A 12,500-nucleotide genomic window follows, 5' to 3' on the forward strand; every position below is an offset into this window, starting at 1 on the left:
GGTTTTGTGTAGTAATGGAACACCACCATACCTTATGCAGTACTTATGACAGTTTCACGTAGTAATGAAACAACATGAAGTAATGAAAGAACATAACAACTGTATTGAAAACGCACGCACATGTTTAAAAGGCCTTTGGATGTGACGGGGCATAATTTTTTGTCTCTCTCTCTCTCCTCCCACCCTCTACACTCCCCTTGTGTCCACCCCCACACTCCCTCCATTGGAGTATTCCTGTGGTGTGTGTGCTTGTGGGTTGATGTTTGCTGTGTGTGTGTGTGTGTGTGTGTGTGTGTGTGTGTGTGTGTGTGTGTGTGTGTGTGTGTGTGTGTGTGTGTGTGTGTGAAGGGTGTATTTTGTCTATTTCTCTCTGCGGTTATTCATATCTGCAATTTGTTGTATTGGTGGGAACAGATCTTTTTCTTTTTCTTTTTCAACTTCAATGTCCTCATGTGCTCTTGTGTGGTATAAAGTACTACTGTACTGTTTCATGTGAGGCGCTTAGAGCCAAATCATGGGGAGTTTGTGCCATATAAGCACAATATATTATTATTATTATCATTGCTATTATCATCATTGTCATCATTATGATTATCATTACATAAGCACACACATACATTCACACACATGCAAGCAAGCAAGCAAGCAAGCGTGTGTGTGTGTGTTGTGTGTGTGTATGTGTGTATGTGTGTGTGTGTGTGTGTACGCTCGCGCGTGCGTGTGTGTGTATGTATGTGTGTGTGTGTGGGGGGGGGGGGGGTCCGTAACTCACTCTTCAAACAGGAACTCAGTCCCGGGAGTATCATTTTCATCGGCCGGTGGCTGACCGTTGCTGGCGCGACAGCTGGTCACTTTGAAATCTGTGAAGCTACCATTGGAGCTCTCGCTCTCTGCTGCACACAGCGTCACACCATATAAATATAGACAGGTAGATAGATAGACAGATAGGAGATACATACATTCTGCATAGACTGGACTGGACTTGGACTGTAGGGTAAACTTACACTAAACTACAGTACACTACACTACACTATACTGCGCTGTGCGCGCGAGCACACACACACACACACACACACACACACACACACACACACACACACACACACACACACACACACACACATACACACACACACACACCCCACCCCCCAACCCACCAACACCCCTACCCCCCACCTCCAACCCTACAGACACCAGCAGTGACCACCCACAAGACTTGCACGGTAGGGTAAACGTACACAGCACTACACTACACTACACTACACTGCACTGCACTACACACACACACACACACACACACACACACACACACACACACACACACACACACACCAACCCACCCTCCCAGCCTCGCACCCCTCCCCTCCCCTCTCTACACCCCCACCTCTCTCTTCCCCCACCCCACCAGCCCCACCTGACACCAGTAATGACCACATACCGGACTTGGTCTGCAGGGTAAACTTGAGGTCGAGGGGATCTCCGAGGTTGATGTTGTTGGTGATGACACTAGTGGTCACCGGGTTCACGATCTCGAACAGGACCGGTTCTATCGTGTCCGTCACATTGACAGGCTGGTAATCATCACTGCAACACGACGACAGTTCGTCATCGTCTTATAAAGAAGAGGCAGAACAAAAAGAACAAGAATAAGAACAAGAAAAAGAAGAAGGAGGAGGGACAGCAGATGAAGAAGAAGCAAGCGAAGAGGAAAAAGCAGAAGAAGAAGGTGATGATGGTGAAGAAGAAGGTGATGATGGTGAAGAAGAAGAAGAAGAAGAAGAAAAGAAAAAAAAAGAAGGAGGGAGAACAGATGAATAAAAAGCAGGCGAAGAGGAAAAAGCAGAAGAAGAAGAAGGTGATGATGGTGAAGAAGAAGAAGGTGATGATGGTGAAGAAGAAGAAGAAGAATGAGGAGGAGGAGAAGACGAATAATAATAATAATAATGATAATAAAAATAACAATGATATCTATATAGCGCTGAATCTTATGCAGAAACAGATCAAAGTGCTTTCGTACCAGTCATTCACACGCATGCATAACTCTAAAACTGGAGAAACTGAAGACAAGGAAGAGGCAGGGGAGGGAGGCTATTTTGGGAAGAGGTGGGGTTTAAGGCCAGACTTGAAAGAGCTGAGTGTGGAGACCTGACGAAGCGAAAGAGCAAATTCATTCCAGTTGCAAGGTCCACAGACAGAGACAGAACGGCGGCCAACAGTCAAGTGTTTAATTCTAGGTATGCGTAAAAAGAGTGGATCCGAAGCCGATCGTAGAGAGCAAGATGGAGTGTAGATGTGAAGGCAGCCACAGAGATAGGAAAGGGCAGATTTGTGAATACATTTGTAACTTTTACTTTATTCTGTGTGAGACAGGGAGCCAATGGAGATGTTGCAAAAGAGGAGTGATGTGCTCAGATCTTTTGTTTCTTAGGACGAGTCGGGCTGTAGAGTTTTGTATGCACTGAAGGGACTGAATGGATGAAACAGGCAAACCAGACAATAGAGAGATACAGTATTCAAGGCGAGAGAGAATGAGAGAAAGAAGAAGAAAGAGGAGGAGGAGCAGAAGAAGAAGGAGGAGGAAGAGGAGGAGACGAAGGAGTAGAAGGAGAGACAGAAGAACAAAAAGAAATAGTAGTAGAAGTAGCAGCAGTAGCAGAAGAAGAAGACTAACGATGATGATGATAATTGTAATGATGATGATTATGACTACAGGCGCATTGCTGGAGGCGAAAGACTTGTCACCGACCACACTCCACCACCACCATTGCTGGCGCTTTTGTCAAGTGGTTGAAGCGTCGGACTGTCAATCTGAGGGTCCCGGGTTCGAATCTCCGTGACGGCGCCTGGTGGGTGGAGATTTTTCCGATCTCCCAGGTCAACATATGTGCAGACATGCTTGTATTTGAACCCCCTTCGTGTGTATACGCACGCAGAAGATCAAGTACGCACGTTAAAGATCCTGTAATCCATGCCAGCGTTCGGTGGGTTGTGGAAACAAGATCACACCCAGCATGCACACTCCAGAAAACACAGTATGGCTGCCTACATGGCGGGGTAAATGAAAAAAACAGTCATACACGTAAAATGTCACATGTCCGTCTGAGGGTGTATGTGTGCGTGCCTGAAATCTGATTGATTAACAAAGGAAACGAATGATGAGCGCCCAGTGGCAGTCGTCGGTCGGCTCTACCCACGTAGGCGGCCTGTTGTGCAAATGACCCCGTGTTTCTTTCAGTTTCAGTTTCAGTAGCTCAAGGAGGCGTCACTGCGTTCGGACAAATCCATATACGCTACACCACATCTGCCAAGCAGATGCCTGACCAACAGCGTAACCCAACGCGCTTAGTCAAGGCCTTGAGAAAAAATGTGTTTGAAAAACGCTTAGAGCTTGGTCTCCGACCGAGGATAGGAGCTATGTAAGTGTCCATTTCATCATCATCATCATCATCATCATCATCATCATCATCGTCAATGACAACCACCACCAACAACATCAACACTCACCCCGCCAGGGACACATCCATGGCGTTGCTGGAAGCGAATGGCGTGTCTCCGGCCGTCTTGCTGACGCTGCAGTTAAAGGTGATGATCTGATCCACACTGGACACCAGCATGGTGTTGTACTCTATGATCACCTGCTGCAGGTAGTCCGTGCGATCCTCCTGACAGCACAGCAAAGCAACATCGTCGTCGTTATCGTCGTCGTTATTCTTGTCATTGTTGTTGTCGTTGTTGATGTCGTCGTTGTTGATGTCGTCGTTGTTGTGGCCATCATCATCATCATCATCAACTTCATCATCATCGTTGTCACAACATCGTCGTCGTTATCGTTGTTATCGTTTTTGACGTCGTCGTCGTTATCATCATCATCATCATCATCATTATCATCATCATCATCATCATCGTTGTCTTCCTCGTCGTCGTCGTCGTCGTCAACATCACTGTTATTATCGTCGTCATTCGTTGTCGCAGTTGTCATCATCGTCGTCGTCATTGTCGGCATCATCATCATCATCATTATCATATTATGATTGTTTTTACTTATGACCGTGACCGGTAGCAATTGTCGTCCCCAGTTTCACCTGTTTATTTATTTATTTATTTATCTATCGATCTATCCGTTTGTTCATTTCTTTTTATCTATTCATCTATCTATCTGCTCATCTATTTTCAAAAGTCACTTCACTGTTTAAATACCCCCTTCTCTCTTTCTGACCCCCTATGTCTCCCTCCCTCTCTCTCTCTCTCTTTCTCTCTCTCTGTTTCTCTCTCTGTCTCTTTCTCTTCCGTCTCCCTCCCTCTCTCTCTGTTTCTCTCTCTCTGTTTCTCTCTCTGTCTCTTTCTCTTCCGTCTCCCTCCCTCTCTCTCTCTTTCTCTCTCTCTGTTTCTCTCTCTGTCTCTTTCTCTTCCGTCTCCCTCCCTCTCTCTCTCTCTCTCTGAAGAAGAAGAAGGAGGAGGAGGAGGAGAAGGAGGAGAACAAGAAGAAGAAGGAGGAGGAGGAGGAGAAGAAGAAGAAGGGGGAGGAGGAGGAGGAGAACAAGAAGAAGAAGGAGGAGAAGCAGAAGAAGGGGAGGAGGAGAAGAAGAAGAAGGAGGAGGAGGAGAAGAAGGGGGAGGAGGAGGAGAAGAAGAAGAAGGAGGAGGAGGAGAAGAAGGGGGAGGAGGAGGAGGAGGAGGAGAAGGAGAAGATGAAGGAGAAACAATGGGGTGGGGGTGGAAGAAGTGCGAAATAAAAAAAAAATGAGGAGAAAGAGAGTAATAGCAACAGCAGCAGTACCGGTAGCAGCAGCAGCAGCAGCAGTAGTAGTAGTAGTAGTTTTGTTGTTGTAGCAAAAGGAGGAGGAGGAAGTGAAGAAGAAGAAGAAAAAAGAAGGGTGCAGCGGTTGGAGAAAGCGAAGAAGAAAACCGAGGAGAAAGATAGTCATCGTTGTAGTAGCAGCAACAGCAATAGCAGCAGCAGATGTAGCATTACCATTAGCAGCAGCAGCAGTAGTAGTAGTAGTAGTAGTAGTAGTAGTAAATGTTGTTGTTGTAGGAGGAGGAGGAAGAGGAGGGGAAGAAATGAAGAAGAAAAAAAAGAAGGGTGTAGGAGTGGGAGAAGGCGAAGAAGGAATTTGAGGAGAAAGATAGTCATCGTTGTAGCAGTGGCAGCAGTATTCGGGAGAAACATAGTAATAGCTGTAGTTGTAGTAGCAGACATTTCGCAGCAGCAGATGCACCAGCACCAGCAGCAGCAGTAGTAGTAGTAGTAGCAGTAGTAGTAGCAACAATAGTAGTAGTGGTAGTAGTTGTTGTTGCTGCTGTAGTTGTAGCAGGAGGAGGAGGGTGAGGTAGGGGGGAAGAACTGAAGAAGAAGAAGGTGGAAGAGGAGGAGGAGGAGGAGAACAAGAAGAAGAAGGAGGAGGAGGAGAACAAGAAGAAGTAAGAGGAGGAGGGAAGAAGAAGAAGAAGGAGGAGGAGAACAAGAAGAAGAAGAAGGAGGAGGAGAACAAGAAGGGGGAGGAGGAGGAGAACAAGAAGAAGAAGGGGGAGGAGGAGGAGAAGAAGAAGGAGGAGGAGGAAAAGGAGGAGGAGGAGAACAAGAAGAAGGGGGAGGAGGAGGAGAACAAGAAGAAGAAAGAGGAGGAAGGAAGAAGAAGAAGGAGGAGGAGAACAAGAAGAAGAAGGAGGAGGAGACGAACAAGAAGAAGAAGGAGGAGGAGGAGAACAAGAAGAAGAAAGAGGAGGAAGGAAGAAGAAGAAGAAGGAGGAGAACAAGAAGAAGAAGGAGGAGGAGGAGAAGAAGAAGAAGGGGGAGGAGGAGAACAAGAAGAAGAAGGAGGAGGAGGAGAAGAAGAAGAAGGGGGAGGAGGAGAACAAGAAGAAGGGGGAGGAGAAGGAGAAGAAGAAGAAGGGGGAGGAGGAGAAGGAGGAGGAGAACAAGAAGAAAGAGGACGAGGAGGAGAAAAAGAAGAAGAAGAAGGAGGAGGAGGAGAAGAAGAAGAAAAAGGAGGAGGAGGAGAAGAAGAAGGAGGAGGAGGAGGAGGAGAAAAGAACAAGAAGAAGAAGAAGGAGGAGGAGGAGAACAAGAAGAAGAAGGAGGAGGAGAAGAAGAGGAAGGAGGAGGAGAAGAAGAAAGAGAATAGGAAGAAGAAACAATGGGATGGGGGTGGAAGAAGTGCGAAATATAAAATTGAGGAGAAAGATAGTAATAGCAGAAGCAGCAGAAGTACCAGTAGTAGTAGTAGTAATAATAATAGTTTTGTTGTTGTTGTAGCAAAAGGAGGAGGAGGAAGTGAAGAAAAAGAAAAAAAAAGAAGGGTGCAGCGGTTGGAGGCGAAGAAGGAAAATGAGGAGAAAGATAGTAATAGTTGTAGTAGTAGCAGCAGCATTTTCAGCAGCAGATGCAGCATTATCATAAGCAGCAGCAGCAGCAGTTGTTGTTGTTATTGCTGTAGTTAATAATAATAATAATAATAATAATAATAATAATAATGTACATTTATATAGCGTCCTTTCTCTCTAAGAGCTCAGGACGCTTTACATGAAAGAAAAATATTACAAGTTACATGAAACATTCATGACCACTCTTTCTCAACCCCCCCCCCCCCATCCCCCATCCCTCCCTCCCTCCCCCCCAGCCAGCCCACCACCCCCACACCCCCATGCACACTCACATTCCCCCACATGCCAGTGAGCTGGCATGGGTGGTGTTGAAGAACATGGAAGCTGAGAGTGCTTATAGATAGGTTTTTAAAAAAAGATGAGTTGTTTTTTTGTTTGCTTTTTTAGTGATGAGTGAAAAGCAGAAATAGAATCAGATGCACGGACATGATGAGGAAGATTGTTCCAGAGAAGGAAAAACGTTGCCCATGGGTTCTTGTATTGACACGAGGAAGTTTCAAAAGGTAACAGCCAACTAGTTGCAGCAGCAGCAGGAGGAGGAGGAAGGGGAGGAGGAGGGGGGGGGGTGGAGGGAAGAGGCGAAGAAGAAGTAGAAGAAAAAAAAAAGAAGGATGTAGGCATGGGAGAAGGGGGAAAAGGAGGAGAAAGATAGACATAGTTGTAGTTGCATTAAGCATTCGCGGCAGAAGACGCATCATTACCATTAACAGCAGCAGCAGAAGAAGAAGAAGAAGTAGTAGTAGTAGTAGTAGTAGTAGTAGCATAGTAGTGGTAGCAGTAGTAGTAGTTGTTGTTGTAGCTGTAGTAGTAGCAGCAGAATGAGGAGGAAGAAGTGAAGAAGAAGAAAAAACAAGGTTGTGGGGGTGGAACAAGGCAGCAGCAGCAGTAGCAGCAGCAGCAGTAGTAGTAGCAGTAGTAGTAGCAGTAGCAGCAGAAGTAGCAGCAGCAGCAGCATAGTAGCAGCAGTAGCAGGTGTAGTAGCAGTAGCAGCAGCAGCAGCAGTAGTAGCAGTAGCAGCAGCAGCAGTAGCAGTAGCAGCAGCAGCAGCAGCAGTAGTAGTAGCAGTAGTACCAGCAGCAGCAGCAGCAGCAGCAGTAGTAGCAGCAGCAGCAGTAGCAGTAGTACCAGCAGCAGCAGTAGCAGTAGTAGCAGTAGCAGCAGCAGCAGTAGTAGCAGCAGCAGTAATAGTAGCGTCAGCAGCAGCAGTAGTAGTAGCAGCAGCAAAAGCAGCAGCAGGTGGTAGTAATAGTAGCAGTAAGAGGAGGAGGAGGAGGAGGAGGATTTACCATGTCAGTTTGGGTTGCAGACTGACAAGCGCCACCCTCGTGATTCTGAGAGATGAAGAAACCCTGCAGAACGGGCGTCTCGCCTTGCACTGTCTTCACGAAGTCAAGCCCAGTCAAGTCCGGAATGAGTAGCTGGACAATGCAATATCATTGTTGTCATTCCTCCTCCTCCTCCTCCTCCTCCTCCTCATCATCATCATCATCATCATCATCATCATCATTATCGTCATCGTCATCATCATCACTATCGTCATCGTCATCTTCATCATCATCATCTTCTTCTTCGTTATCACAGACATTGAAATAGATATGGAAACTTCTTTTTTTTTTAAAGACGGGAAAACGGAGAGAGAGACAGACAGACAGACAGACAGACAGAGACAGAGACAAAGACAAAGACAGAGAGACAGAGACAGAAAAACGTTGATGCCGAGAGACATACGGAGACAATGAAAGACAAAAGAGAGACAGACAGACAGACAGACACATACAGAAAAACAGACACAGAGAGAGAGAGGGGGGGGGGGGTCTCACACACACACACACACACACACACACACACACACACACACACACACACACACACACACAGAGAGACACTGAGAGAGAGAGAGAGAGAGAGAGAGAGAGAGACCGAAAGAGAGAGACACGAGAAAGACAAAAACAGACACAGACGGACAGACGGACAGACAGAAGAGACAGAACAGAACAGAACGCAAACACACACACACGCACGCACGCACGCACGCACACACACACACACATATGCACACACACAGACACAGAGTGAGAGAGATACACAGAGAGAGACAGAGACAGAGAGAGAGACAGGGACAGAGACAGAGAGACAGAGAGAGAGACATGGTCACACACACACACACACACACACACACACAGAGAGAGAGAGAGAGAGAGAGAGAGTAAAACAAACAGACAGACAGACACTGAGACAGACGGACAGAGAGCCGAGCCGACAACAAAAAAAAACAAAAAAAAAAAACTGAACGCTGTTCACCCACTTCATTGTTCACAGCAGTAAGCTGGCATTCTGGCGTATCCTTCCCTGTGCCGTCTGTCTTTCTGAGGAAGATTTTGCCCGCGAACTCCCCGTGGGGAAAGACGTTGATGAACATCTCAGTCTCCGTACACAACATCATCACTGCAGCATGGAAGAAGGAATCGTCATCGTCATCGTCATCATCTTCGTCGTCGTCGTCGTCATCGTCGTCATCATCATCAGCATCGTCGTCGTCATCGTCATCATCGTTGTCGTCGTCGTCATCATCATCATCATCTTCTTCTTCTTCTTCTTCTTAGTCTTCGTCGTCGTCGTCGTCGTCATTATCACCATCATCATCGTCTTCGTCGTCGTCACCATCATCATCATCGTTGTCGTCATCATTGATTGACTGATGATGATGACGATGATGATGATGAAGATGGTAAAACATACCCCCCCCAAAAAAAAAAGATTGCAATACAATGCGATTCTTTACTACAAACGCTTACAATCCACGGGATACACACACACACACGCGCGTGCACGCGCGCGCGCGCACACACACACACGCGCGCACGCACGCACGCACAAACACACGCACGCACGCACACACGCACACAAGCAGACAGATAGACAGACAGACAGACAGGCAGGCAGGCAGGCAGGCAGGCAGGCAGACAGACAGATAGAAATCCATCACCTCGTGGATTTTCACACTTGTCGCCGTAAGTGTTGCTGTTGCAATAGCACGCATTATCTTGTAGACACACACCGTTGTTTTCACACTGGTTCTCGGCACACGTGGTTTCTGAAATCACAACAACAACAACAGCAACAATGTCACAGCTTCCCTCGGTATCCCTTGTGAACAGCTTCAGTTTCAGTTTCAATTTTTCTGAGAGGCGTCACTGCGTTTGGGCAAACTCATACACGCTACTCTACATCTGCTAGGCAGATGCCTGACCGGCGGACTAACCCAACGGGCTTATCCAGGCCTTGAGTGTAGGTAAATGTGTGGAGTGATGGCCTAGAGGTAACGCGTCCGCCTAGGAAGCGAGAGAATCTGTGCGCGCTGGTTCGAATCACGGCACAGCCCCCGAAATTTTCTCCCCCTCCACTAGACCTTGAGTGGTGGTCTGGACGCTAGTCATTCGGATGAGACGATAAACCGAGGTCCCGTGTGCAGCATGCACTTAGCGCACGTAAAAGAACCCACGGCAACAAAAGGGTTGTTCCTGGAAAAAGTCTGTAAAAATCCACTTCAATAGGAAAAACAAATAAAACTGCACACAGGAAAAAATACAAAAAAACGGGTGGCGCTGTAGTATGGCAACGCACAACAACCACACCACACCACACCACCAAACCCCACACCACACCACACAACAACCACACCGCATCACACCACACCACACCACACTACACTACACTGAACTACACTCCACCACTCCACCAACACCACACCGCACCACACCACCCAACCCCACACCACCCAGCCCCACACCACACCACACCACACCACACCACCAAACCCCACACCACACCACACCACCCAACCCCACAACACATCACACCACACCACACCACACTACACTACACTGAACTACACTCCACCACTCCACCAACACCACACCGCACCACACCACCCAACCCCACACCACACCTCACCACACCACACCACACCACCCAGCCCCACATCACACCTCACCACACCACACTACAGAACACCACAACCACACCACACCCCAACCACACCACACCACCCAACCCCACAACACATCACACCACACCACACCACACTACACTACACTGAACTACACTCCACCACTCCACCAACACCACACCGCACCACACCACCCAACCCCACACCACACCTCACCACACCACACCACACCACCACCCAGCCCCACATCACACCTCACCACACCACACTACAGAACACCACAACCACACCACACCCCAACCACACCACACCACCCAACCCCACAACACATCACACCACACCACACCACACTACACTACACTGAACTACACTCCACCACTCCACCAACACCACACCGCACCACACCACCCAACCCCACACCACCCAGCCCCACACCACACCACACCACACCACACCACACCACCCAGCCCCACATCACACCTCACCACACCACACTACACAACACCACAACCACACCACACCCCAACCAGACCACACCACCCAACCCCACAACACATCACACCTCACCACACCACACTACACCACACCACAACCACACCACACCCCAACCACACCACACCACACACCACACCGCACAACAACCACACCACACCACACCACACCACCAAAACCCACACCACACCACACCACACAACAACCACACCACATCGCACCACACCACACCACACTACACTACACTGAACTACACTCCACCACTCCACCAACACCACACCGCACCACACCACCCAACCCCACACCACACCTCACCACACCACACCACACCACCCAGCCCCACATCACACCTCACCACACCACACTACACAACACCACAACCGCACCACACCCCAACCACACCACACCACCCAACCCCACAACACATCACACCTCACCACACCACACTACACCACACCACAACCACACCACACCCCAACCATACCACACCCCAACCACACCACACCACACACCACACCGCACAACAACCACACCACACCACACCACACCACACAACAACCACACCACACCACACTACACTACACTGAACTACACTCCACCACTCCACCAACACCACACCACACCACCCAACCCTACACCACACCACACCACACCACCCAGCCCCGCATCACACCTCACCACACCAAACAACACCACAACCACACCACACCACATACCACACCACACAACAACCACACCACATCACACCACACCACAACAACACCACACCATACCATACCACAACCACACCACAGCACAACACACCACAGCACAGCACACCACACCACCCACACCACACCATACCACACCACATCACGCCACCCACACCACACCACACCACATCACACCACACCACAACCACACCACACCATACCACACCACAACCACACCACACTACACCACACCACCTAACTCCACACCACACCACACCACACCTCCCAGCCAAGCCCCACACCACACCACAATCAACACCACCCACCCACACCACACCACACACACCACACACACCACACCACCCAGCCAAACCCCACACCACAATCAACACCACACCATACCATACCACAACCACACCACAGCACAACACACCACAGCACAGCACAGCACACCACACCACCCACACCACACCATACCACACCACACCACAACCACACCACACCATACCACACCACAACCACACCACACTACACCACACCACCTAACTCCACACCACACCACACCACACCACACCTCCCAGCCAAGCCCCACACCACACCACAATCAACACCACCCACCCACACCACACCACACACACCACACCACCCACACCACCCAGCCAAACCCCACACCACAATCAACACCACACCATACCATACCACAACCACACCACAGCACAACACACCACAGCACAGCACACCACACCACACCACCCACACCACACCATACCACACCACACCACAACCACACCACACCATACCACACCACAACCACAACCACACTACACCACACCACCTAACTCCACACCACACCACACCACACCTCCCAGCCAAGCCCCACACCACACCACAATCAACACCACCCACCCACACCACACCACACACACCACACCACCCACACCACCCAGCCAAACCCCACACCACAATCAACACCACACCATACCA

At 49.0% G+C, this 12,500-nt stretch overlaps 1 protein-coding gene across 2 annotated transcripts in view; it reads right to left on the reverse strand.

The window, feature by feature from the left end:
• The window catches only part of LOC143290217 (EGF-like domain-containing protein 2), a 52,187-nt gene that overhangs the window by 7,668 nt on the left and 32,019 nt on the right, over nt 1-12,500 (reverse strand). The window contains exons 4-9 of one of the 2 annotated variants that reach the window (XM_076599547.1): nt 9,370-9,477; nt 8,689-8,828; nt 7,670-7,801; nt 3,505-3,662; nt 1,439-1,584; nt 773-890 (exon numbers count right to left, since the gene is read on the reverse strand). In XM_076599547.1, coding sequence (XP_076455662.1) covers nt 773-890; nt 1,439-1,584; nt 3,505-3,662; nt 7,670-7,801; nt 8,689-8,828; nt 9,370-9,477 — 802 coding nt within the window. Of the gene's footprint in view, nt 1-772; nt 894-1,438; nt 1,585-3,504; nt 3,663-7,669; nt 7,802-8,688; nt 8,829-9,369; nt 9,478-12,500 lie in introns of both variants that reach the window. The other variant, XM_076599546.1, reaches the window with a different exon arrangement.

Source organism: Babylonia areolata, chromosome 15 (genome assembly GCF_041734735.1).
Source record: "Babylonia areolata isolate BAREFJ2019XMU chromosome 15, ASM4173473v1, whole genome shotgun sequence".
NCBI lineage: Eukaryota > Metazoa > Mollusca > Gastropoda > Neogastropoda > Buccinidae > Babylonia > Babylonia areolata.